The 27,824-nt window shown below is 48.4% G+C and overlaps 1 protein-coding gene across 7 annotated transcripts in view; it reads right to left on the bottom strand.

The window, feature by feature from the left end:
• Positions 1 to 4,279: 4,279 nt before the first annotated feature.
• The window catches only part of Beta-spec (spectrin beta chain), a 40,739-nt gene continuing 17,194 nt past the window's right edge, over positions 4,280 to 27,824 (bottom strand). Inside the window, exons 15-26 of one of the 7 annotated variants that reach the window (XM_077681602.1) lie at positions 27,472 to 27,654; positions 25,276 to 25,869; positions 18,836 to 18,937; positions 14,561 to 14,682; positions 11,250 to 11,359; positions 11,106 to 11,186; positions 10,917 to 11,003; positions 8,995 to 9,152; positions 7,582 to 7,685; positions 7,455 to 7,497; positions 5,141 to 5,277; positions 4,280 to 4,420 (exon numbers count right to left, since the gene is read on the bottom strand). In XM_077681602.1, coding sequence (XP_077537728.1) covers positions 4,417 to 4,420; positions 5,141 to 5,277; positions 7,455 to 7,497; positions 7,582 to 7,685; positions 8,995 to 9,152; positions 10,917 to 11,003; positions 11,106 to 11,186; positions 11,250 to 11,359; positions 14,561 to 14,682; positions 18,836 to 18,937; positions 25,276 to 25,869; positions 27,472 to 27,654 — 1,725 coding nt within the window. In that variant the 3' untranslated portion in view covers positions 4,280 to 4,416. Of the gene's footprint in view, positions 4,421 to 5,140; positions 5,278 to 7,454; positions 7,498 to 7,581; positions 7,686 to 8,994; positions 9,153 to 10,916; positions 11,004 to 11,105; positions 11,360 to 14,560; positions 14,683 to 18,835; positions 18,938 to 25,275; positions 25,870 to 27,471; positions 27,655 to 27,824 lie in introns of all 7 variants that reach the window. The other 6 variants (XM_077681603.1, XM_077681601.1, XM_077681604.1 and 3 more) reach the window with 6 other exon arrangements.

Raw genomic sequence — 27,824 nt, 5'->3', positions numbered from 1 at the left:
TTTCTGGCAGAGCACGGGAGAAGCGAAGTTCCCTGTGTTGTAAAACGACCAAAAATAGCTAAATCAAAAAATTTCTTCCTATGTTGTATTCTTTAGTCATTTGTCTGCCTAGCCACATGGTAATTGCCATTCTGCATTGAGTGGTTATTTTGTAACTGTGTCCCAAAATAATGGCAATTAATCAATAATTAACTCAAAATATAATCAGCTTACAAAAAATCTAATAGGAGATGTGAAATCAGCACAAAAAACTCTATAACGCAGTGCAGTTTCATTAAAATTGGTTGGTAAATAAAAAAAATAGCTCTAAGACCAGTCTGCCCCCTTATACAAAACACTGAAAAACGTTTTTCACTTGAAATGAGAAATCCGGGGCTCAAAGGGTTAGGCACCGACTGCGAAAATATAGACTACGTTTTAGAACACTCTCCTCGCAGCACTTCGAATACTGCCGCAAAACCTAACACGCAGTGGACCCGGGATGTACTTATGTGGCAAATAAGCATGTCCACATATTCTTTTAGCGAGTTTCTGGTGAAGGAGTAATTGGGCATCCGAATGCAGCCACACGCTTAGAAACTTGCTCCACTGACACATACCAGGATACTATTTTGGGTGTATTCCCACGCATTATCCTGGGACTGCCTATCCATGATAGAGCGGAGACTTCTTGCCACTCTGTGAAGCTCCCTGCACATACCTAGCCTCCACTACCAACACAACCGCTTTTTCCTAGTTCCCAACTCTCGCCTCTGCTTCTGTAGGTTCCAAACTTTGCTTACGAGCTCAACAAAGAAATGCTGAATCCTTTTTATTGTGCCCAGTTAATGTCAATTAGCGTCACCAGCAGCTAGACCCCTCGACAGTTCTTTTGGTAGATCAACTTTCGTCGGTAGGCTGTAGCGACATTTTCAAGCCTCAGACCAGGACAACTTTTGCTTCAACTGCAGGTTTCTGAATAGGCTGTGTAGCTTTCCTTGGTGGCTGTATGTCTCAACATGGGCGTCCCTCGTAACGTTATACCCTTCGCTTCCTGTTGCCCTGTGGTGCCCTTTGAACAGTAGCTGTAAACAATGCCCACCGACTCTTGTGTGTTGGTGTGTCCCTTGCGACAGGCTTTTGGGTAAGCTCCGCTAATGCAATCTAACAATTTGGAAGGCCACAAATTGATTGATTGTAGGGTTTAACGCGCCAACGCAATGCAGGCGATGAGGCGCGCCGTAGTAGAGGGCTCGAGATTAATTTTGACCACCTGGGGATCTTTAACGTGCGCCGAAATCTCGTACACACGGGCATTGTTGCTTTCCGCCTCCATCAGAAAAGCGGCCGCCGCAGCCGGGAATCGAACCCGTGACCTCGGGCAAGGCCACAAATTCCTGCCTGCGCGGGCGACAGACTGTAAAAGCGACTCTCACCTTCCCCGTTTGTCATTTTGTTGCCTGTAAAACTGGTTTCCACAGCTGGCGTGTTCTGTTCTATGTTGCTTGAGGTCCGCTCAAATTGGCATGTTTTTTGCAAAACACAAGAGGACATTTTTTGCACCCTTCCAGAACCAAACGACTCCCACCACCTGTTGCAGAACCGCATGAAATCACGTCATTACCCCTGGCCGTGCCGCGTCAGGTGTTTAGATGCGCATCCGTACACCAGGTCGACAAAAAGTTACAAGAAGGGGGGCGCAAAATGTGGAAGTGACCCACACCAGGAACGGGAGAGAGCAAAAGTGCATAGAGAGAAGTACGCCAGGAAGAGAATGAACACAGCAGAGCCACGCTCAAGGCCAGCGAAGCAATGCAGACATGAAAGTGCAGCATGGTTGCCCAAGCCTCGTGGAGCGCTGTTCCCATTGACACGGCCAGTGCACCACAATGCAGCAGTCATGAAACGGCCTGCTCAACATGAAGACAAGTCCAGTTCATTAAAAAGACTACCTGTCTTAATAACACTGATGCCAGTTTTATCACAAAGTTCAAACGAATAATTGAGATGCCAAAGGCAACAGAAGAAGCAGTGGCAACTCACCAGCCACTTTCCAGCGATTTCTCTATGAATTAAACGGAGTTAGGATGGTGGTTTTGCCTAGTTGCTGCACAGCGTCTAGAATGCGACTAGCGGTGGAGAAAATGTGCAAGTGGCCATTGTGCACTGCCCTGTCCCCGTTTACTATATTGTGACAATTAGGAATGTGCCTCGATTTAATTGTGACACAGCACCTGGAATTTGCTCTTTCCATTTCAATAAAGTTTTCGCAAGTATGCTGGCTCAACTAGTATTTCAAATATGCTCTTCTTTCTGTATTGTACACATCTTCCTTTCCTCTCCCTTCCTTTGTTTCTTTTGTGCACCACGCTGAAGGCATCATGATGTTTGCAGGCACTTATCCAAAATAAATAAATTAAATATGTGCCAAATCCAAACTTATCACCCCAATACTTCTCAAATTCATGGCATAAATTTTAATTACTTGTGTCATAACCTTCCCCTAGCTGCCATGTAAAATATATCTTATGATAGCTTTGACGGCGTTGCATTTAAGTCTGGCAACAACTTCCGCTTGTTTCTCAAATTCAGGTTAAGTGGATCGGGCTCATTTCAGAAAAAAAAAAAAAAAAAAAAAAGCCTCATTTGCTCAAATTCCACAGAATGTTTATGTGATAAGCGATCAGAAGGATAATGCGTGCATAAACCAACAGAAGTGAACGCGACTATGTATGAACATGAGAAGTGCAAATTGAGGAGTAAACAAAATGGACAGAGGTCGCTCCCTGCACCAAAGCATAGATAAACCTCAAGCTGAACAGCGCTTACAAAGCTTCCGGGGCAAGTGCATGATGCAACCTGCACTATGTGCACTGCACACGTAGCAAGATGACCACTGGGCAGCAAACCTCCATTTTTGTTGCAAGTGCATTTCTAGAATGGTTGTGCATGCTGTCAGGAATGCACTTGGCAAGCACTTACGATGAATTGGGAGCCCACGTTTCCTAAGAGTAAAAGCAGTTTCACAGTCCTTCAGGGCGCTGGCTGCGCCAAGCTGTGGGTGGTAACAAACAATGAGGATGCCACGGCAACATCGGGAGTGACGAGTCCTAGTTTGCTTCTCCAGATGATATACATTCATCTGACATCCTCCTTGAGTAACACGCATTAGAACTGCGTGTAGAGCACTTGTGGAGACCCCAACTCAATGCAAGTGGTTGCACGAGCGGAGAAAATGTGCGCTAGCATGCCGCGTAACGGCGACACACAGATGGTGCAACGATGTCCTCAAGGCGAGTAGTTTCCGAGCACTTCAAAGCGGTAGTGGCGTCTGAAGCCTCACCTAGTGATTTGGCTAACAGCTCCCGTGTTCTTGTTTGCTGCCAATGCTGGTACAGATAAAATGCACAAGCAACTTATTTGATGGTTTTCCCGAATCATCAAATGCTACTGCAACGGTTAACAATTGTGCGACCAATGAGAGGCTGCGAAGCTGTTAGCCTCTCATTGATCGCACAATTTTCTGTCGCTGTAAGCAACAAAACCCAGGCAGGACCCAGCTGTTCTCACCAAAGACGCCGAGCACATGCACCAGGCTGTGCAGGACCCAGCATTTGCCACAGCAGCACAGTGTTTCTTTGCTGCGAGGCATACAACATAGAGCTCAGTACTCACTTGAAGAAAACCCCAATACAAGCATTGAAACCGAATGATGGATAAGGTGCCCTCGAATGGACACCCCCCCACCCTATGTGCTCCTGGTAAAGATTAGATTTGCAGCTGCTCTCAAAAAGTGATGTTACTCGAGGGAGAGCGCACGCATCAGGCTCTGCAATCAGAAAAACCCAGACAATGAGAAACGTTTCATACGCTCCTCTCCAACCTCTTCCTTTTCCCACCGGGCACAAAATAAAGTTGTTCTCTCTCTCTCTATCAGCATGTGTAGTGGTTTACAACAGCTTCGCTGGACATCCACTTTCGCAGGGCAGGATGGCAGCCACTTTTGAGACAGTAGTTTACAATACTGCAAGCCACGGGCAAACCTGCCAACAAGCTGAATTACGCATTGGGAGTTCATTATGAAAGTTCCACACTTACGGAAGCAGGGGCAAGTTTGTGTGCGCTCATGTTGTGTGCCTATCTGTGCAGATGTAGCAGTGCTAGTTCAGAAAGCATGCTCGGATACGGGGGCTTGATTCCAGCCCTTCTCTGGAGTCACAGCACAAAGCAAGGGACCCAACGTGGCCGCAGAGCTGCCCCAGCTCGGACGAAGGAATCAAGGCAGGCACGGGCTCCCCGGTGAGAGAGAGAAACGATTTTTATTGTCGAGCTGCTACAACACGTAAACCACTTTGGCAGTCAACAGCTGGTGGTGCGGGGGTGAGATGGGGGTAAGGGGCGCCGCTGCTTGCCGGCTATGGTCCTCCATCTCGTAACTTAGCTGCACACACACACAAACACACACGGACACGGCGTCACAGCACTGAACACATCCACACGTGAGTACGTCTCTTTTATGCTCAAGCATAAAGTATTTACACCTCGTGTAAGCTTGGAGCAACATCCACCGATTTTAAGTGGTCACTTGGCATGCCATCTATTATGACCTGTCCACACCCCCACAAGGGGCACTTGCCGCACTGTGACGCGAGTGAACAGTGTCAATGCGACAATGCGTTAATCGACCAGATTTAGGGGAAATCCCCAAGGTGGAGCAAGTTTCTGCAAAGGAAAGGTTCGAATCCTGGACCGGGACGAATTTTTCTTCAACTGCGAAGTTTCTGAGAAAGCTGTACAGCTTTCCTTTGTAGCCGTACGGCTGCGTCAAGGTGGATTTCAAACTTTCCTTTGCAACAACACGTTGTCAAGCCCAACTTTTAGGATGTGAGACCGCTCCCCCTCACACGAGTAACTCTCCCAAATTAGCTGATAACAACTGAGTTAATACCACTTTTCCTTTTGCTGTGGGAGAACAAAAAGCTACATTTCATTCCAAGCACGCTGAACTTTACAAGCTCACCAAATGGCCTCGATTCACACCCTGCCAAAAGCCGCAGAAAAAGCCACCCAACAGCGGTAAAGAAAATCAGCCGTTCCCACCAAAAGACAGACTTTAGTAGCTGAGAGAAACCACAGCGTGGCCTAGCAGCAGGCTACTCACTTCTTCTTGAGAGTGAAGAAGCTGCGCTTGCGGGGCTCGTCCCTACGCTCGGCCGGCAGCGTCTGCGCCCGCGAGGGGCCCGCCGTGGCCTCGCCAATGGCTGCCTGCAGCTGCTGCAGCCACTGCGACAGCTCCTCCTGCGACCACAACCCCAGGGAGGGCGTCAGGGCAGCTTCCCTTCGCTCGAGGGGAACACCCCGCTAGTCTGCCAAGCACTGTTGCGGTCGCAATGTCAACTCTATTACGCAAGCTAATCCAGTGCGCTACTCTCGACAGAAGTGCAGCTTTCTCGTGGCAGCAGTAACCAACAGCCACCATTTGGTCTCCCCCCGCTACTAGTTTTCCCATTTCCCCTCACAGAACAGCAACAACAACAACAAAAAACAAGGGAGTGAGGTGGGATTGTCATTCTAACAAATTGAAGAAGAAAAAGCAGAAAAGGCAGCAACCTTGGGTTTCTTTTCTTTTCATCATTCTATCATAGGGAAATAGCAAAGGTGCGGCAAAACATGCACATTCAAAAACCGCAAGTTAGGCAAACCGAGCATTAGGGAAGCAGCCCGCTTTGCATTCCCAAGAGGTAAGGACCCACTGTCAAAAACCACAGCCACTTCAATCGTTCAACTACAGCTCCCGGAGTTTGTAGCAAAGGGAGGGGGAAGAGAGAGCCCACAGCAGCAAACACCAACGTCTCCGTTCCTCTCAGCAAAGCCATTCGCAAACAAACCACACGGTGAAACTTGCCGCAAGAGCTGCAAGCGCACTTCATCCCTCGTAATGTTGCGAGACAGGCAACAGTGGCACCACACCCAACGGACCGGAATGCATATTGCACAACGGATGGGCAGTGCCCCCGACTCCATATGCGTGTGGCACTCAAATAACTCAGGCCAGCTCCGCCCACATTTTACATTAATGAGAGCCACTGTCCAGTGTACACACACCACTTTGCCGGCAGTCGTCCCATACGGACATTGGAGCTGGAAGCTGCACGCCACACCAAGTACCATGGCTGCTCAGTAATTTAGGCCCCAGGTAAGGAAACACTAGTACTAGCTTGAATATTTTTTAAAATGTTCACAAAGTACAGCCGAAGTCTAGCCACATTTATAAAATGGCACTTTACCAAACTGATTAGATAAAAATTAATTTTAGCAAACATTAAATTAAAAAAAAAAATGCCTACAAAGTGCAACAGGGCTGCGAAGGTTAAACAGCCACTCCTGCGTGTGTCTTCACGCACTACAGTCCTCATCAAACGTAAAAAATAGGAACAATTTTCCGCTGCCAGAAATCCCAATTTCCCCGCATTCAATTAAATGTGGTCAGTTGGAACTCCACCACTTAGACTAAAGTATGCTTTGAGCTGGTGGGTGCCAGCACATTTTGGTCTCCTGAAGCAGGTCAAAAAGAAAACCAAAAAGCAACTGTACTTGCACAAAAGTAAATGACGTAAGCTTTTTTTGGTGTACTTGTCAACATGTGGAGTTGTTAATTAGTGTTCGTTAGCTGAGCACGAATACCAGCTGGAGCCCTTGAAAAGCTGCAAAACAAAAATAAAAGAGGTGCCCACGAGAACTCCATATTCAGTGGCCCAAAATAACAAAGTGAGGAGCAAAGAACGGCACTTAACAAAGAAGTACCGTGTCTTCAAGGTGATGCCCTGTTGCTAAGCATTTTGTGCAAGTAATGAAAGAAAACTTGAAAGAGCTGTGTGACAAAACATCACACGACAGAAAATTGACCAGTCACAAACACAACAGCTGCTTAGAAAAGTTGAATATCATCAGTCAGACATAATGCAAAGAGAGAGTGAAGCCTGTTAGAAGCTGCTGAAATTAAAGCATAAAGTGGCCGTGGCAGCACTATTATTGTGCCCCCACTTGCTGCAAGCATGTTGCAATGCTCAGCAGCAAAAGAAAAAGCTACGCAGGCTTGCACAACAAATAAGCCACTGGCACAACAATCTGAACTGGTTAGACAAAAGCATTTGTCGGGGCCCACTTGTCCCTTTAGGAGCTCGGCAAGGAGCTGTCCCTTGGGCCACAACCACGGCCCAATGCCATTTCCAAGGAGAGGGCGAGGAGAGCCCGTGCATGCAAGTGAGGGACAGAGAAAGGTGGTAAGGGGTGAGCTTAGCTCGCCAATTTTAGCCCCGACTTTGAAGCACCTTGCGTAACCTGTCCGTCGTCATTTCCACACCTCCTCCATGCAGAGTTTCCTTTGATGCGCCACGCTCAAATACTGCACCAAGTTGGCACCGAGATCAGCAAACACAAGAAATGGGGACCGATGCAAACAAAAAGAGGCTCACCTCATCCTTTGCCTGGAAGAGGAACTCGCCCCCGTTGGAAAGCCTGGGGGGAAGAGAACAAACACAGTTGGGCACATGCGTGTAAGGAGACACTGCGGCAGCGGCCAAAGGGGGGGGGGGCACCCACTTGAGGCGAAAGACGTGCTTCTTCTTGGTGTAGTCAGTGGCACGCTCGGCAGTGGCTGTCCTGAGGTCCACTGGAGTCTCGCCCCGGTAGTGGCCCTCGGGCTCCTGGGTGCATGCGTGCACACTGTCATGAACACGGCTATGCCCCCCGTGGTTCCAGAGGAAGAACCACCAACTGCAGCCTCAAAGCCTGTGTAAGCACAGTTGCTCAGAACTCCTGGTGGAAGCGCACAGCCGAGGAAGTCGTCCCCGCCTTTCCTCCACCCGCAGGGTTTCATGCTAACACATACGGAAGAAAATCTATCCCAACGTCTCCACAAGCCACAGCTCAACGAGCGTGCCGTCATGTACCGCAGAGATGCATCCCATCGTTAATTGGTACGGAATAAGCTCAAAAGTTATCTCTGGGCACAGAAACCACAATAATGTTGTTGTTCAAAGACTACTCGAAGTTGTTCTACCAATACGAAACCGTAATGCTTAATAGATTTATTTGTCAGGCACTTCTTAAAAGCTTCACGCAAGACGAACAAGAAGCCAGGCCAAGCAGAAATGCAGTGCTGTCTGCTTCTATTGCAGCACAGCATTTGAGCGGCAGTTTTCTTCCTGGTATGTATCAGTGTGAAACTATGCCTCTGCCACCAGAGAGTCAAGTGTGCGGGCCTCACTTGATGTGTCACTCCCACCCTGCCTTCCTCCCTCGGACGAGCCCAAGCCCACTGCTGCCCACTGCCCTCAAATTGTGGCGTTTTACACGCCCAAGCTACACCCAGGCTACGAGGAGGCGTGCCATAGTGGAGGGCTCCCCCGGAATAATTCTCACCACCTGAGGGTCTTTCATGTGCGGCAAAACCGCGACACGCAGGTGTTTTCGCTTCTCGCCTCCATCTGAAAAGCTGCCACTGCGACCCGAATCAAACCCACAATGCCCGTTGGCTCAGCAGCACAATGCCTTAAGGCGCAATTATACTCAGACTTTTCCTGCAGACTGGCAAGCATCCGCGCGGCCGGCAATGGCCCGTCGCCTAGGCTGCACCAGCGGCAATTTCTACCCCTGTACAGATAGATGGTAGCCAGCACGCTCTCTGGCTGGCTGTGTGCAGACTGTTGTAAAATTCATGAAACTGTCAAGCCCCTGCCCCAGTTTAGCCATGGGCAAGCGAGCGGATGCACGTGTGACCAGTCCAGGCGGTCTGGCAAGGTGCACTCTGGGATATTGGGCCGACATGGGCCGGTGTGTCCGGCGTGCTCCGCGCCAAGTAGAGACATGTCCTACCGAAGCGTGCCGATATTTGCCAAACACACCGGCGGTTATACGACATTGGAGTCTAGATGTCCCCGCATTCACCGATGTGGCGTAACCCTGCTAGTTTACGGCGGAGTACAAACGCGCCTTCCTCCCCGGGCGGCTGACCTGTCGGTAGTGCTTCTGGTCCTTGTAGACGGCGAGGGTGGCCCCCCGGATGACGAGGTACAGCTTCTCCCAGGACCGGTTGGAGGCCTTCTTGGTGGTGGACTCCCACTCGTGCTTCCGCAGGAGCATCCCCTCAAACTCGTCCTCCGCAGGCCGCTCTGTACCCGGGGCCACAGGCACAGCAGACACACACTCAGCCAACCGCTCCCCTCTCTGCCCCTTTGGCCAGGACACCCTAGAGTGCAAGCTAGTTCAACCGACCTCCCTGCACTCGACACTGACCCTTGACCTTCGCATTTACGGAGCTCGGCACACCAGGAAAGGCTTCGAGGATACTGCAGCCAGGCCAATTAAGTTTTGCAAGACAGAAAAAATACAACAGCTGAAGTAAAGTGCAAACCAAAGAGTGTGTTTTGGGGATAAGAAGCATGCGTCGGCGTCCGTCCCAGTTGGAGGTCAGGCGTCTTTACACATGGGTTGACGGACGGCTGGCAGCATACCGTGCAAGGTCTTTCCTAGTTGCTCCTGGAGCAAAGACTCTGTGGCACAGGTGCCTCAGGTGTCACGAATCACAAAGTAATATGCACAAAAATTAAAGCTGAGCTTCTCTGCATCTGCAAGCAGCCAGTAGGCCGACAAACCAGAAGGGCATTGTAAGCTACAATTACTGAAACTGCACACTGATTGATCCCACTGGAAGCCTCAATGATCGCAGCAGTGGTGGGCAAACACAGGAGGGGGAGAATTAAACGCAACAAAACATTTGCGATGCCCGTAACACAAAAGCAAACAAAATATGAGAACACAAAACACGCACTGTAAACATAATCACTTCACTACTGCATCTTCGCACATATAACCCCCACCAGTTATAGACGATGTTAAATTGCAAAGGTGGGGTGCGCAAATTTTGCCTCGACGTGCAGCTTCAACGCAATGCGCATCTACCTACATGTCACAGCCGTCACGGCATTCTTCCTTTTGCTCTACCGTATGAACCATATTGTCAAATGCAAAGAAAAATGGAAGTTTTGCCATTCAATTTTGAACGTAGCATTATCTTCAGAGCCAGCTGTTCCTAGGTAAGACGCTGTTGGGCAGATGAGAGCGTCAAAAAGGAGCAGACAGCACAGAGGGGAACGTCTTACAATGCAACAGCTGCCTACAAGTAATCAGCTTGGCAGATGTGCCATGCTGTGCAGAAATACAGCTCTTGTCACCTCTTTATTCATCATAGAGAGGAGGGGTAGAAGGGACAAGCTGAAAAGTTTGATGGCCATCAGAACTTTTGTTATCCGAGTACACGTAACCCTATTTCACAGTACTCCTTGTTTGTAAGACTGAAAGACTGCAATATGTGGTCAATGGAATGGGGGTAACACAATATTATTTCATTTTGTTATCACCATAACCATCATTGCCACAGCCTATATATGCCCACAGAAAGATGACTGCCTCTCCCAAAGACTTCCAACAAGTCCATTTGTTCCTTGATTTTTGCAGCGGGTGCAGCATCGGGGTGAGGGTTATACGTGCGAAAATGTGGCGCCTCTCAGCATGATAATGTGACATCTCACTCAGCAAAGCTGGTTTGAACAAACACAGACACTAAAATGAGAAAACTGGCTGAAACCAGTGAGAACAAACAAACAACACAATAAAACAAAGTGGCACTGCACGAGGAACGATAAGAAGCGAGAAGGAACACAACCAAACAAACGTAAGCTTGATCCCACAACTTCCCGCTCGTTCCTAGGCTCTAGGTCGGTGTCCCACAGCACTAGCTCGCACTCTAGGTTGTCCCACACTACCTACTCCGCACTAACATCAATGTGCACGGTACACTACACGCACAGACGCCACACAACGAGAACGGGGGAGGGGAGAGCATGCCGGCGGCTGCATGCCAGACACGTGCTGACCTGTCTCTTCCTCTACGGGCAGCTTCTTCTTGCGCCAGCTGCCGAAAGGAGACTTGGAGCGCGAGCGCTTGACCTTGCCGGGCGGGGCTGTTCCATGCACGTACAGGTGGGGGGTTGGGGGAGAGAGGCTCGCTGGCTAGCATGCACAGACGGCATGCGGCCATGCAAGGCTGCGGCACGTGCACTCACTGCTCGGTGCGGACGACGAAGCGGCCGGACCGGGGCTGGCGGGCGACGCGGCGGCGGCCGCCGTGGCGCGGGGGCTCCCTGCTGGTGAGGCAGCAAGTGCGCGTGCAGCGGTTAGGCTTACGGACCCCGACCCCTCCCGCTTACCATCGCCTGCTGCTGCCGCCGCTGCCACTGGCGCTGCTGCTGCCGCGCTCTCGGCGCCGTTCAGGATTGCGGGTTCTCGGGCGGCTTCCGCGGAAGCTTCGGCGTCGACCCTGAGCCACCCACACGTGCGACGTTCAATAACACAGATTCAGGGCCGGTGAACATCAGAGGTCCCCCTTATCGAAGAGCTTGGCCATTTAATGGAGCTGAGTTTGTCAGGCAAGAAGCTTAATGCGGCCTAGCAGCTAAAACAATTACAACTAATGACCAGACATTATGCATGGAAGTAAGAATCCCTTGGCCCGAACGCAGCCATCCACCAATCATATGAACCATACTGCGTCTACTCGCATTGCAAGTGCACCTTTCTGTGAAAAACTGACACATTGTTTGGGAGTGGGTTCGCTTAATGCAGCACCTTATATCAGAGCCATGAAATGAAGTCTTGCAAAAGCCACTACAGCCTACACTCGTTACAGCAGATCCCACAACAAAGGACTTCCAGTTACAATGGACAATTTCTGTTTGTTTGTTTGGTCTGAACCCCACACATTTTCAATGAAATTTACTTAACTCATAACGGAACCGGCTATAGCAGACTATCGACTACAGTAGACTAAATTTTGGGCAAAGATTGTTTTGACTCAATGTCAATAGCAGACATCCGCAGGGCCAGAACCCGATATGCTTCTTCTTTGTTCATTTTGGTGAAGAAACTACAATGCCTGGCAACATTGTCGGTTCACAACGGGGTCACCGGTGCGATTGGTGCTGGTGAACCTTTTTTTTCTCGACCAGTGGCAGAATAGTTAATGTCACTGTCAGATGAACTAAGCATAATTAACACAGTCGGACATGGCGAAAAATAGGTCAACATTGCCAGAAGAATGGGCCTGTTTAGGCAGACAGTCACTTCACCGTCAAAAACAGACGCTGCCAAAAACGTGGCTGCAGTGAGATTGAACAACTGCACTTTCGAATACGTCAAGTGGTACACCCGGAGGTCGAGTCTGCCCTCATCCCACAGCTATTTAATTAGGTAATGAAGAGGTCAGGTTCAGTGAAGTTCTGCAATCATTATTCCTGCACATGCACGGTTTCCATTCCGTTCAATGAAAAGAGTAAGAATTGCCTCAGGCAAAGGGGAGATGGTTCCTGTCCATTGTGCGCAATCTGCCACTGGTTATGCAGAGTTCAACTGGCCCAGCCTTGGGTTTCACAGCCCTCCTTCGCCAGATTATTTCGTATCAGCTGTTTTACTGAACAGAATGCATTCTTTAAAAATGCGCAGAGCAGTTCTGGGGAACGTCAGGCAGTGATCTGAATTGGTTGATGAATGGCTTTGGGTAAGATCTACCCCTGACGCAGTGTTTGGCCCTTGGGTAATTTTGCTGGCCCAGACTTATTTTATTAGCTCGATAGTAATTTCTCCCAATTACATTCTTGCTTTATTTGCTCAGCTTAGCGTGCATCTGTATGCACTCGACCACACATGCTAGGCCCTTTCTAAGCAGCGGTGCTAAGCTGCAAAAACAGCATTGGGCGATTTTTTTGCCCGCGTGAACGCTATTCCGAGGTGCTACAGGCCTGCAGAAAGAATAAATTGTCTGTAGCATTTACATGCACTACTCATCACACTTCCCACTTCATGCTTATATATACTACACCCCCTGTTTAGACACAGCATAATTCAAATACAGACCACATTTTTAAAGCGAAACTTTCTTAGTGGGACCAATGGCATTCTTTTAAAAAAGCTAACGCAATTCCCTACAGGCAGGCTAACTGACCGAGAAGCTCTGATTGATTGGGGCTCTTCGATTTACCATCTCGGGCTCACCACGGATAGTCCGCGGGTAGTCCGAGGAATTCCCGGAGCCATAGGGATGCATGGGAAAATCGAATGCCGGACTGCTTCTCGGGGAGTCCGCGGTGAGTCCGCGAGACGGTAAATCGAAGAGCCCCATTGATTGATTGATTGTAGGGTTTAACGCGCCGACGCAACGCAGGCGATGAGGCGCGCTGTAGTGGAGGGCTCCGGATTAATTTTGACCACCTGGGGATCTTTAACGTGCACCGAAATCTCGTACACACGGGCGTTATTGCTTTTCGCCTCCATCAGAAAAGCGGCCGCCGCGGCCGGGAATCGGACCCGCGACCTCGGGCTCAGCAGCGCAACGCCTTAGCCACTGGGCCACCGCGGCGGGTGACCGAGAAGCTCTGATACGACCTCTGGACACACGGCACGTGCGTGAAGCCGGGCTTCCACTGTGTCAGAACGGTTACTCGAATACTGCAGAAAAGGAACTGTTGTCTTATCTATAGATAAGACAATACACGTATCAATCGTGAACCTTTATCTCATATCTATCATGTATCTGTAAACATATAGATTGTTCACAGATGTGCTTACTCAGCGTGCAAAAAATCGTCGCATGGGTTTGTTCTCCGTTTGCGATTTGGGTCTTCAAAAGGTTGATTGGTTGATTGATTGATTTGGGTTTCACGATTGATTGGATGCACTTTCAGCTATCGCGCTTTACTCAACTTTCTTTAGGAAGGGATGGTGAATTTTTTGAGATACCGAGGGTCCGCTGTAACAGGTGCAGACTGTAGTAGTGCCCAGTTACGAACACAGTAACACAATCCTACCTGCCAGTATAGTGAACATGCCAAAAGTAGAAAGCTTGCTGCTTTGGGAAGTGTGCCATGCATTGCAGTCTCCTGAAACATCTAACCGCTTATCCGGAGGTTTCCTCTATAATATGTCGTCCATGTGCACTGTTCAAAGTCACGCCATCAGTTTGTTGAAGGGGTCAGATGACAGCCATAGTAACCAATGGAAGAGGTAGGAGCTGGAGGCATTTAATGTCTTCAAACCAACAACGTACTGGCATGTGGCAGAATTAGGCAAGCCAAAATGGGCTATGGATTTATGTTGCAAGGGTAGAAAAAGAGTGCATGCCCACTAAACGAGCGCGGTAACTTTGCCGGTACATATGGCAAATGCTTCTACAGCAATCGCCGTTGAGATGTCTTGTCAGCTGAGAAGTACTGCCAAACTGCCAACATGTGAAGCGATAAGAACTGTTCCTTCTTTGGCTCTACAGTAATACGCTGAAAATGAATTGGAAAAAAAAAAACAATAATAAAAACAGTCACCCTGTAACACTTCATAAATACGACAAAAGCAAGAGTGAAAACCAGGAACTGCGCCAGCATAGGACTGGCTTGGATACAACCCAGTGGGCCAGCAGCGGCCACACCCCCCGACAGAACTCCCCGCATTGGAACAGTACTACTGCCCTGACCTGTCCTGGGCAGACGGCTCGTGTGTGGGCGGCGGCTGCAGGGCTGCCAGGCGCTCCATCTCCTCCTCCTGGCGCCGTCTCTCCAGCTCCTCCTCCCGCGATCGCATGTCCTTCAGCTCGAACTGCCACCGGGGGGGAGGAAGGGGCGGTTGTTGGAGAGGCCCACGAGCTCCGACAAACGCATGCACACGGCCCTCTCGACTCCGAGCACGTTAGACATGCAGGTCGAGTGAGGACCAAGAAAGATCAAAGCGATGACACTGCGCTTGATTACGTCCAGATAATGTCCAGATAACGTCCAGACGTCTCAACAATGGTTACACAACGTCCCAATAACGTACTTATGACATCCCCAGCACACCAAAGCGTGCAGAGGTGCTCTTTGTATGATGACAGAGGGTGCTCAAGGTACGTCCAGCACACATGGTCCCCACCCGAGAAAACTGATAAAATACACTTCAACGTGGACAGCACATGGATGCTTCCTTCAGGGAAAACAAGCAACAAGGGTCATCGCCTCAATCCTTCTTAAACTGCGTGCCTGAGCGACGAGCTGCAGGCATAATGCAACCACTACCGCTTTCGCTGTGAAAGTAGCAGAAGAAGCCATAAAATTAAACATGCACACGCACTTAGCTTTGGCTCTAGCTCAAGTGCACGGGAAAAAAGATGTCAAATGGGTTTTTGTGAGAAGCAGCTCAGCATTATTGTTATTGTAAGTGCCACATGTCGTTTCAGAAACATTTGACCGAAAGGCTACCAAGAAGTGTGGTGCCTTACAACATCCACGGCCATCCTCTGCGGAATAACTTTTTACCACATTTAAATGCGATCTAATTGCTTTCACTTCATTTTTCTCTCAGCTATATAATACAACTAGTGTTGTGTCAGCAGCCCTTTGCTGATTTCCTCAAGTTAGCACAACTCTGGCTAAGTAAAATTTAAATACTCAACATCGGACCCAAGTTCTTGAACTTGGGTCCACTGTCCGAGCACCCAAGTTCAAGAACTTGGGTGCTCAGGAAATTGGCTAGGAAGGTTTCTGGAGGCATTAACATTCCATGTGCTTTTCAGGTTTGCAAACTACCCTTAATCAAAAAAAGAAAGTCAAACAGATAAAATTTGACAGATCAAATGGATTATCAAATCGCAAAGATAAGTGACCTCACTACCCACGTGGCGCAAAAAGCAGTTTTAGCTTATGAAGCATCAGCATTTAGTCAAACTGTTACATAAATGAGAATCCTTTTTTTTTTTTTGAAGTAGTGCCATTGCCATCACCATCTCATTTTTCAGGGGATGGGACTTACATTGAAAGACACGCCACCATCTTCCCCCTTTATCTGGTTTCATTACAGCAAAGAGTTCATTTTATGCTGCCAAAAAACTGCACACAGCAAGTGCAGATGTTGTGGGCAGTTCTGTGTGGTTTGAGGCAAAGCATAGTTCAGAGTGAAAGCGGGTGTTCTTTACAAAGCAATCCTCAAACATACTGCAAAGTGATATCCACAAGGTGATAACTGAATTGTACGACACGCTACTCCCACACAGATCTGGCTGTTGATCCTCCTTTTTATTCATCTACATTCAAATCATCATCTATCTCTCAGTTCCAGTCAGTACAACAGTCAGAAATAGCCGCATTATTCAACACATTTTGCTTTCATGCACCACACTTCTCTTAAACAACAACAAACGGCTGCGCAATGCTTACTCATAACCTGCACTCACTAACCAGCATGAAAATTAAGAAGTAAGCCAGAAGTGAGCAAAAACCATTTTGCGGCACAAGTCAAAAACCGCAGCATGCAGGGCCTAGTCTTGTCACATGACACCAACAGCCACCACACTTACATTGCTACTTTTGCCGGGTTGCTGCTAACAAACATTACCGTGAAAGTAAATTACGTATGCATTTAGGATGAGATAAGTAACAGACTTAGTTGGCGGATTGCTAACAGTAGCCACTACTATTATATCTTCTCAGCAAATCTGCGGTGATCAGGACAAGCGGGGAAACTATACGTGTCAACCATGCCAGTCATGTAAGTGATGCATGAATCCATCATGCAGTCAGCACCACTCATTCTGTTGCTGCATGCAAAACTTGATTAATAGCAAGTACCACAAAATAAACGCTGCTCGATTAGCCAGGGTGACTTGTTTCTGAAGGCCAATCTGCTTCACTGCTTACACAGCTTGTCTAGCCTTCTATCTTCTGGCGCAACTGCCAATTTCAAGCCTATCCTATAACCTCCCCATTAAGAAAACATTGTTAAACACCTGCTATAAACTACAGCTTTCGATCCAAGTAACACATAACATTCAGTGCGCTAGGCAATTGTTTAAAAAACAGGCCTCCTAAATGAACCAGGTTTCTCCAAAAGGAATAACTACTGCCCAATCACATGCACGGTGTATTTGATAACTAATTACAGGAATAACTAATGCCCCATCAAATACAGGCTGCGTTTGATAACGGGTAAGCTAAAACTTCAAACTTCGTGTTTACTGCAATAGAAACCAATATCTTACGGATGTATTCCTAAAATGTGATCACCTCTCAAAAAGCTTCCTGTGCCAAGTAAAGTGATTGCACATGTAGGCTATTCGCCTTCATTTGTGGTACGGTGCACACAGGTCTGGATGGGGCAAAGATGAAAAAGTGCTCATTCCAAATCCACAGTGCAACTTTTTTTCCCAGGCAACACTCCTCCAACGTTGCACACACAATTTAAAAAGGCCAACGTCAAGAACATAATGCACTTAGCATGCAAGCTTAGCGCATGTTCATGAAGACCGCATCTCGCCACACCTCCCGGTTATGAAAGAGAAATGGTGAAGCGAAAAAAAAGCACTACAAAAAACCATACTCTGGCCATTTCCAGCCCTACCGAGGTACAGCAGGCAGACACAGCCAATCCAACCGTGCTTCCAGTAGGCACATTCTCATTCAAGCGAAACAATAGCGGGCGTATGCAAATGTTCCCCCACATTCCTGGCAGGGAATGTGGCAACGTCCATGTCTCGTTAGCGCAAAAGCAGAAACAAGACAATCAATCCACACGCTGAACGGGTTCCCTTCACAAGGCCACGCGACAATGCCGCCCACGAGTGTGCAATGTGTTGCCTAAGCACCTCAGAGCAGCATTGTCTGGGGCGACGTGCGCTTCATAAGGCATGCTAGCTGCACACACGGAACCCTGCCAGTGCCAACACCCACTACTGCTGCATGACACCAACGGCTCAGAAAAAAAGAAAAACGAAAAAAAAAACAAAAAGTAGTCAAGTCTCCCTCAACTAACTCCTCTTCCCGTCTGTTGCACCTCTCAGCAGCCTGGCAAATTATGCGGCTTCGATTCCTGCAGTGGCGAGTTAGCCACAACACTGGATTCTCAGCGGTCGCTACCGAGTACCACCAACACCGCAATATCCGCCCCGTTTCTACAATTCTGGCTTGCTCGAGTTGCTCTTGTGCGAGTCACTGACCAAATAGTCTAGGCATAACCAAAGGGGTGCCATTCAGTGCCACTACAAATGGCAGCAGACTCCTGTTGTGGAGAAGCATGGCCTTATTGCTTCCAGTCGGAAAAGCGTTACAGCAATTGCCCCTTTCAGAGTCCGTACACAGTTGTCTCTCTAGTGGAATGCACACACCTGCATGCACTCAAGTTCTTCCCCAGGCTTCCGTTACAGGAGCCAGCACCTGCATCCTGTTCTTGCGAGATAATGTGCTAGACAAACACACAGACCTCTGTCATGACTTTCACTGCTTTGCATTACGAAGTTTCTCTTTCAGGTTGGCACTGGCCGGAAAGCCCCCGTTAGTTGGACAAGAACACGATCCACACAGCACTCGAAACAACTAAGGTAGTTTGGCCAACACGTTTCTGATGGCACAGACACAAAAACTGCACTCAAGAACTTGCTTTTTGTTATGTGCCCATGACTGTTCCTCGACCTCAACCGGATTGTTTCTACACGCGCTCTGTGTTTGTTGCTGTTGGATGAAATTGTAATTTATCCCTAGAAGACCAATTCCTAAACCAAAGTGTTCCTGATATCCACCAGCAACTGGCCACCAAACACCATCCCCAGCCGCAGCAATTAAGCCAGTATTTGTGACAGTATTCAGTGCAAAGATAAACCAAATCAGCCTTTTCCTCCACTACTTTCGCCCCTCCTTTGCAGCTCCAATGTCTGTGCCACCGAAACGAAGCACGATGCAGCTGGGCTTTGTACCGCACATGCCCGACGCAGCTGGCAGGCAATCACCGGCTCATAGATGCCCGAACTGCGCAGGTGGTCGTCTAGCCTGCGCAGAGCCCTGCGCCGCTCCTGGACGTCCTCCATGCCTTGCAGCTCCTTCAGCTCGAGCTGAGAAGCGGGGGAGGGGCAGTCCCCACCCGTTCAACCCTGCCTCCCTCGTCTGATGACGCTCGCAAACAGAGCGCAACAGCCATTCCCCACTAAAGAGGGAGCAGTAAGCCCCGCAAGGACTCGCAAAACCTTACAGTGCCAGCAGCAAAACACAGGGCGGAATGCTACAAACAGCAGTGGTGTCAGTGCAAAACCCTGCGCACCACCACACCTTGTGCTTATCTGTATGTTGCACTCCTTTTGCAGTACATATCTATACACTTTGAGCACATTGCCCTTTGTGTACTGTTGCGTCCACGGCTGTGAAGAGAACAAAGGTAGAAGGAAAGAGGCTATCGCATGGCAAACTTCTAGCACTGAACCATGCTACGGCAGAACCTGAAAAGGCACGCGACTGTACAACGTTGCGTACCCAAAACCTAGCACAACGTGAATCAAGTTCGTTAGAAAAGCAACAAATCACCACACTGCTTCATTTTAACAATACGTCCATGACACCACACCGAGCAACTTATTACGCCATATACTTGACCTTGATTGATCAATATCTTTCATCTGCTCACGCTCTCCCTTCAGCTGCCTGCAACAGCGCACATCCAGTTATGTAGGGCCACAGGCGTCAGCTTGAGAAACACCATTACACAATCAGCGCATTTATGCGACAACGTCCTGAAGAGAACGCTCTTTGCAAATCACACACAATTGCCTCTGGCTCACTTCGAGCCATTTGCCAACTTTGGAGAGGCTGCTACAAGAGAAGCTGCTTTGCGACCCCCTTCGGGTCAGTACTAACGTTGCCCAAAAAGGGCACTGACCCCGGCTAAACAAGCACACACAGAAGAACAAAAGCAAAAGCAAAAAATTCAGTACCACTTTTTGTTCCAAAACAAGCGCCCCAGATAAGTGCTTAAAGTAGCTCCATAAAAAAAGTCATCTCAACCAATTCAGCCAATTGTTTCTCCCTGCTGCGGAGGCCTGTTGCATTTATGGGATCCCGTCATGGAGGCTAAAAACAGAAACACAACACACGAGGGGTGGCTAAATTGGCGGCCTCGGGGCCAATCTCCCGTTTCCTGCCCTCAGTTCCTCCCAAAGCGATGGGTGGTGGCCCCCCCGTTTTGCTGGTGTCTCTGCGCAGCAACATCAACACCGCTGGCAGCATACCTGTTTTACAGTATCCTTGACCCCTGCCTAAATTCAACAGCAAAATTGTGATGTTTTGAAGAGAACTGCAACCTTAGAAGTGCGGCATCCAGTGCGATGCGTGATGCAAACATGGTGTCACAAGCATGACGACAGTGCAACCTTTCACCTTTCACCCGTGCATACCCACAGCCCAACACTGAACTTTCACTTTTGTGTAACCCTGTTGGGCCAGGGCCCAACAGTGGTACACAAAGGTAAAAGTTCCCCCTAAAGGTGCTAAAGTGATTTGAATGAGCTTAGATTCACCTGAAGTAAAAAGTTAGAATGGGGGAGGCTGACTTTTGCATTTAGCTTTTATTCCTTGAAAAAAAAAAAAAGAAATTTGAGTGCCTAAAATCCAGGAATATTAGAAACCTGGGACATTAACTTCTGCAACATCATACCATGCAAGCCACAACTACCTTTACACATATTCAATGGCTAAAATTAACAAAACTGGTAGCTCACGTTTATTTTTACATGCCCGATTGCTGTGCTAGCCAATGTCAATTTCTTTTGGTGCTGGTGCAAACAGTGGTAGAAATTAAATTATTATTACTATTATTATGCACGTGTTTATGGCACAAGGGCATCGAGGCCAAAGAGTGTCAGGTCAAAGTGAGTGGCCTTTCAGTCAGTAAAATTCCATTGGAATATATGTGAAGAAGCTAAAAAATAAATAATTGGTATGGGGTGTAAGAAGCCCTCAGTCTAAATGTGAGAACGTTCATGATGAAATGGTGTCAACCACAGGGCGTAAAGAGTTCCAGGAGCCTGATGTCTCATGTGTTATCAGGAAATGCAAAGGTCCTGGCAACCATCTTAGAATTACACACAGTAGGTAATAAGTTTTTAAAATCCAATATCTCAAATGTAAAGGTGATTCAGGGGGAACATAGGTTCATCTGCTAAAAATAGTGATGGGTGTAGGGCAGGGGTTCTCAAGCATGTTGGTCCCAGGGAACCCTACTAAGTTCCGTTAAGTGCCAAGGAACCCCCCCCCCCCTCCCGCCAGTTTTCATTCCGTTCATGCTACATTAACGTGCAATAAATTCAAAAGCAAGCAAGGGTATCGTTTTTTTTTTCCGTCGACTTTACGCGAATACGTACGCTAGCGGCACCTATCTCCAAACAGGAGAAATTCGGAAGGGGGTAATATAAGGCCGAGATTCAAGTGCAATAGTGTAACCACGTGGCCCGTTTTCGGAGTCTGACTGGCTACAAGCTGCTGGCGAGATTTATTGCGCAGCTCGCGCGTTTCTGTTATGCGCCGAGATGTGCTTACTGACACTCGGGTGTGAGTAAAGAAGGTTCCTTAGATCGATCGCACCTCAAGTTCACCATATAAGACTTTGCGACTGCGGAACCAGGGAAAATTTATCAGTGGCTCGCGGAACCCTGAGGAGGGGCCTGCGGAACCCCTAGGTTCCGCGGAACCCGCTTTGAGAAACCATGGTGTAGGGGTATGGCGTATCTATAAGCCACAGTTGGCCATAACTCAACTGTGGTTTTATTAAATCATTTGTAGCATTTGTTCATCCCATTCCTGTTGCCATTGCTGCCAGAGTTTTTCTTGTAGAAGTGGCTTCATGTCCTGATACAGGACCTGTGACATGTCTATGCCACTTCAGGGTGCAGCCTCACCAGCAAATCGATCAGCAATTTCGTTCCCCAGAATGCCACTGTGTCCAGGCACCCAGCAAACTATTATTTGGATGTTTTCAGAATAGGCCAAGACTATCGATTTGATGAGATTATTTAGAACCAAGTTTCCACTAGCTCTCCGTCTTCAGCGCTGTGACAACGCTGAAAGAGTCCATAAAAACAATTGATTGTTGTGTTTTGGTTTTCATACTGTGGGCTACTGCAAGTAAAATTCCTCGTGCTTCCGCCATAAAAATGCTCGTGTTAATGATCACTGTTTTTGTGCGGTTAAAGTTCGGCCCATGAGTGGCGCATGACACAGCGGGAGCTGACTTCGGGGCATCTGTGTTAAAACAATTGTATGGGTACTTGTCTTGTAAATACAAAAAATGTTGTGAGATCACTTCCCTGAGCACATTCTTTTCGCTAAAATCTTCCGAGGACATATCGCAAGCAATTAAGACCTCCAATATCGGTTTTGTAAGTTTCTTGGAATGAGACCCCAAGTTGCTCAGCTTGCACTCTGACTTGAAATGGGGAAGGCCTGGGAATAGACGGCCGATTTAAGAACAAGGCTTTAGCACACATGCCATTTAAAATACTACCGCATGGGTGATTTTGAATCAAGGTGACTTTTAAAGCATACATTAAACCAGTGTAGGTTCGCTGACGTTCCAAGATCCACTGATCCCACTCTGCGAACAAACTTTGTGCAGGGCTTGTCCGGAAAACACCAGTCGCAAGTCAGAGCCCCCAGTGTAAAATTGGGTCCAACATTTTTCATAAAGGTTTTGGTGCCGAGCTGTACATCAAATTCGAACCTAAAGGTTTTTGTCAGCCTTTAAAATGCCCCGATAAGCAAAATTCATACATTTTCAAGCTTTACTCCACGCAGCCAACTTCATTTGAGCTCAGTAAATGCGTAGAGGCAACTTACCAACAACTCACTGCTGATACTACGGAGCACAGAGGGTCCCACACTGCGTTCTACCCACAAGAAATTTGCTAATGCGATCAGTACAGTTGAACCTCGATTTAACGAACCTCGATTTAACGAAATTCGCGATATAACGAATTTTTTCAAGTTTTCTATCAAAATTTTGCGAAATCCATGTATTTTTATCACGATTTTACGAAGTAATTTCGTGCGGCGCTTTCGATTTAACGAAGTCATGGCGAGAAAGGAAGAACGAAATTCCGGTCGAGACACATTTTATTTTGCCTCTCAGAGCCTACATTGAAAACACCCAGTACTCACATTAACTCTTAAAAGGCCAAAATGAAAGAAAAGCGGTGAATTATGCGGTTGACAACAATTAAAAGCGATGAAAGTAGCTGCTCAAAAACCGTTAGTTATCATGGACGGTTTAATAGTGCGTCCACCATTTTGACGTCTCCATCGTTGCTTACGCCAGCGCCCTCTATGCTTAGGCTGCCGAAGCAAGTGTTTTTTTCTATGCGTCCTTGCTCACAGTGCTGCTGCTGCTCTAGGTTGTGCTCGCTGATAACCACATTAATATTTTGTTCGTCCATCATTAGGTGAGTCTTATAAGCAGCATGAGCACTCCAAGGTAAAGAAAAGTGTTCCGAACAAGAGCCTGAGGAAGTGTCGGTGAAACCGAAGGCCACCGAAGTGATGGATGCCATCGACGTTCTGCGGAGGCACGCAGGCGCACGCGAATGTTTAAGAGCAAGCCTTGTTAGCGCTGTCAGCATACAAGCGTCACGTAAAGCCCACCCTGGTCAAGAAACGCCAAGCACTGCTTACGGACTTCTTCGCTGCGGCTTGAACATCGAGTGCTGGTGGCAATAAGTTGCTCTCCGAATGTGGTCAAAACGTGTTCATTAGACAGCTGCGATGAGGAGAAATCGGTTTCTTTAGGGCTCAGTGGGCATAAAAGTAATTGCTTAATCAAAGTTGGCCAGAAGATATTTAATGTAAGCTTTCCGCTTTAGCGGGAGCACGTAAGCGCTGCTCCACAAAGTAAAGCGGTCCGTGTGTACTCCGCTCAACTCTCAATCATGGCTTTATCTCGAGTGTCGTGGTTGTATAACGCGCCCATACTGCAGAGCCTTTGTGCATGAAAAAAGTCTTTCAAAAGCTTTATAGTACCCTTCCGCTGTTGGTCCGCCGCGCCTAAGCCTACCTACCACTGAACGGACGAAAAGAGGCGTAACTTCAAACCAGCATCTCGCCGGGGTGAAGTTCACGGGGCATGGACGCGGGTTCAATTGACTAACAGCGGCGTTTAGTAGTGACTGAAATGAAAAAAAGAAAAAGTGGAAACCTAGTCTGCTATCATATTTAATGAGGTGTTGCGGAAAAAGCGACGGTTTTACGACGACACGAACTACTGTTGGGTATCCGAATTCCTTTGCCTAAGTGTTGAAGCTGTTAATTCACACAATTTTCGCGGCCAGTTTTAGTACAAATTTCGCTTTAAGTGGAGAGGTAACTACATAGCAGTTGTTTCTGAGCGATGGGCAAGGTTTTGAAACCTCAATAACTGGTTAAATTAACTGTAAAATCGAAACCTCGATTTTACGAAATTCTCTATTTAACGAAATTTTTGCCCGCAAGTACTTCGTTATATCGAGGTTTAACTGTATTAACAAAGGCAACGGTAGCAAAACAACCTAGCTAGTCTTCTTCTAACACACCGTCTCAGTTGATTCCTTCTCCTTTACATAAGAAATGTGCCTCGGCAATGTGTATGTTTTACGTGGTGGGGGAGTACATATATTGTCCCAAAATAACAACTGTGTCCATGGCTGGAATACAAAGCACTTGTTTGAGACTACAAGAAGGCAAGATCCCAGTCCTCATGGATGAATGGCCTAACCTAGATGCAATTCTGGTCTCGATCCTTTTAGCAAGCAGTTGGATTGTGATGTCTCTCCCCATGCAACACACCTGATGACTGGCCAAAACGGATGCCGGAGAAAAAAAAACGTCACTCAACTCTTCGAGGGTCAAACTTTTTAGCCAACTGTGACCCCACAGGGTCGATTGTTCCCAGGGTCGACGGGGGAAAAAAAAAAAAAAAAGTATTTGAGTAATAACTTGAGTAGTATTTGAGTAATAAGCTTAAATCCTAGGGCTTGCAGAAGCCCTAGGATTTAAGGGTATCACAGAGGAAGTTAACTTCGAGGCTGTCGAGGGGACGAAAAGAAGATTAGAATGCTGGTGGACGAAAAGCAGAGAGGGAATATTGCCTAGGACAGTTACCACCTGTAACAGGGAAAAAAGTATTTTGGGCCTAATAAGCTTTAGTACCTGCCCTAAGCAGCACTAGTATTGAACCAAGAGTGTAAAACATGATTATATTAGTCCTTTTTGGTAAGATGAGATGTCATCACCCAGCTTCAAAGGGGAGACCAATAGAAATCATCATCATCATCATCATCACATAGGGAGTGCCAGCCAAGGTTCACTGACATCGATCGACCGCAAGCCCAGCCAGCGGCAACCCGTGCCCTGCCTGCCCCATCCCGCACTCACTCACCGTGGTGAGTCGCTCGAGGGCGGCGAAGCGCTCCTCCTGTGCGGCGGCCGACTTCTCGAAGGCCTCGTGCCGCTTGAGCAGCTGCTCCACCTCGTCGATGGTGTGGCCCAGCTCCTGGCTGAGCAGGTAGGGCTCCTGGGCCAGCAGCCAGTGCTCGGCCACGGCCGCGTCGCGCGCAAACTGGTACACCTCCAGGATGAGCTGCAGGTGCTCCCAGCGCTCGTCCCAGCGGGCGCCCAGGGCGGCCCGCTGGGTGCTCAGGGCCAGCAGCTTCTCGCGGATCTCGCCCGAGGCGTAGTGGTTGCGCGCCAGCAGGTCCCTGCCCAGCGCCAGGCAGGCGGCCAGGTTGTCCTCGCGGGCGTCCACCTCCGCCTTCAGGCTCTGGTGGTTGTTCATGAGCAGCTCCACGCCCGACACGTCGCGCGGCTTCTCCGAGCTGTTCATCTGGCGCACCACCTCCTCCATCCACAGCAGCAGGTCCCGCACCATGCTCAGGAAGCGGAACAGGTCGCCCGTGTCCGCCAGCCGCGCCCGCCGGCTGTCACACGAGCCCAGCAGCCGCTGCCAGGCCGCCACCACCTCTGCCTCGCGCGCCTGCGCCCGCACGCCCGCCCGCCCGCCATTAGGGACGACGACGACGACGACGACGACGGGGGGGCTTTCTTTGCACTTTCACAGGCACCCACAGTGTGAAGAGCCAAGGATGATAAGCTCAGATCCCCCAGGGAACTTTGATGCTCAACCATGCCAAACAACCTAAAACTAGGGGTGTGCCAATACCAAGTAGTAGCTGTCGAATCAAACATCGAATCGAATCAGAAAGAAAGCCGAATATCCAATTAAATATCGAATGTCTTTTTTCTGCTTTGCAGGCCTCGAATTTCCACAGGTTTTTGTGCAAAAACAGAAGCTACTTCACATGTTCGGGAGTCATGACGTTCTTTTTACGACCCAAAAAACAAATTGTTAAACTCTCATTTGCAGCAGTCCAGTCGCGAAGCCACTATGAAGTACTACTAGTACATCAGGAATCCGGAGCGAGAACGACATACATTTGAACAACTTGCACTGTAGTTGCTGTACTGCAATAATAGGCAACGACTAGACAGCACCTTCGAATTCGGAAGCAAGCACTTGGCAGGCATCAATAATATGACGCAAAAACATGGCAGAACCACCATCTAGGACCACAACAAGGTGCTTCTCTCGAAGCACAAGACGAGCGTGAAGCGTGAATGATACGTTGTGCAAGGAAAGCTCACACTACCATTGCCGTGCACGGATCTGTGCTGCTCCGTTTAAGGACAGCCTGCTACGGCACTACGATCAAAGAACACAATGAGACAGCCCTTCAGAAGCCCGTGGCGAACTTAAGATATGCGGCAGAGCCATAGCTTGCACTGACTGCTCATCAGTTCAACAAAGGTAAAACTATGTTAGGTGCTGTAAAACTTAAACAAAAAAGAAAAGAGAATGCAATAAACATACAACTGCACGCAAAATTGCCAGAAGCTCTTTTGTTTTTAAATTGACAGAGGCACTGTCAAAAACGCAACAAAAGCAGCAATGAATTCTTTACCGGAAGCTTCCCTAACCTGTAAACACCCGTTCGAGCAATTCAACATGGCGGCAAGAGTTGATGGCATGGAGGACAGATTTTATTGGTGTAATTGCGACCTACTCCATGCTGCATGACAAAATTTACGGCCTCTAGAGGGCGCTCTCATCGAAAGCGAGATTTGGATGAAGCTTGCCGAGCATACGGAGAATGAATGAGCACACGGTGTAGCAGCAGCACATTAGCGTGCACCGACACATCTCACTTTTGCCCAGCCAGCCCATTAGGAAAATGTCTTAGACTATTGGACAAGTCTAACAGTAGACACTCGACTAGTGGATCGAATTATCTGTGGAGGTACTATTCAATTCGTATCTGAATATTTGAGTATTCACACAGCCCTACATCTCAGCACCGCATTAGTTGGCATAGATGGAGCACCTCAGCAGTGAAAGTGCTCACAACCTGCACTTCTGTTTTGCACACTGATATTTGTGGCGCACTTTACATGAAGCTTCACGAGCAGACCACATCTGGATTAGCCCCACGCCCAGCACCGTAGGTGCTCTGACGGTCTCGATCTGACCTCAGTAATTTGAATGAGAATAGCGCAGCTTTCATTTAAAGCGAAACCGTACCTGGATCTCACGCGCTTTGTCGCCAGCATAGGCGGCGCCCAGCTGCGACGCTTGTGACCGAATGCCCTCGACGGCGGAGCCCAGGGTCTGCAGGTCGTTCTCAAAGTTGGCCTGCTTCCGCTGGAGGTTGGACACGCTGACCGCGTCCCGGCCAAGCTCCTCCGACATGCCGTTTTGCTTCTCCTGCGAGGCGAGGGGTCAGGGTTGAAAGGGTGAGGACTGGCAGCATTACGACGTGCGACTGATGCATTCCCACGCACGCACACGTCTCCTGTCAGTCAGGGAGCTGATGGCACCCACTCTTCTCGCTCTTGCCAAGAAGAGGGAGAGCTCCACCCCTCACCCTGCTGAAT

The sequence above is a fragment of the Haemaphysalis longicornis genome, unplaced genomic scaffold (assembly GCF_048455015.1).
Source record: "Haemaphysalis longicornis isolate Haplotype H1 unplaced genomic scaffold, Haemaphysalis longicornis Haplotype H1 scaffold_8, whole genome shotgun sequence".
Lineage (NCBI taxonomy): Eukaryota > Metazoa > Arthropoda > Arachnida > Ixodida > Ixodidae > Haemaphysalis > Haemaphysalis longicornis.
The sequence above is the reverse complement of the archived record's forward strand: the minus strand, read 5'-3'. Positions and strand labels throughout refer to the sequence as shown.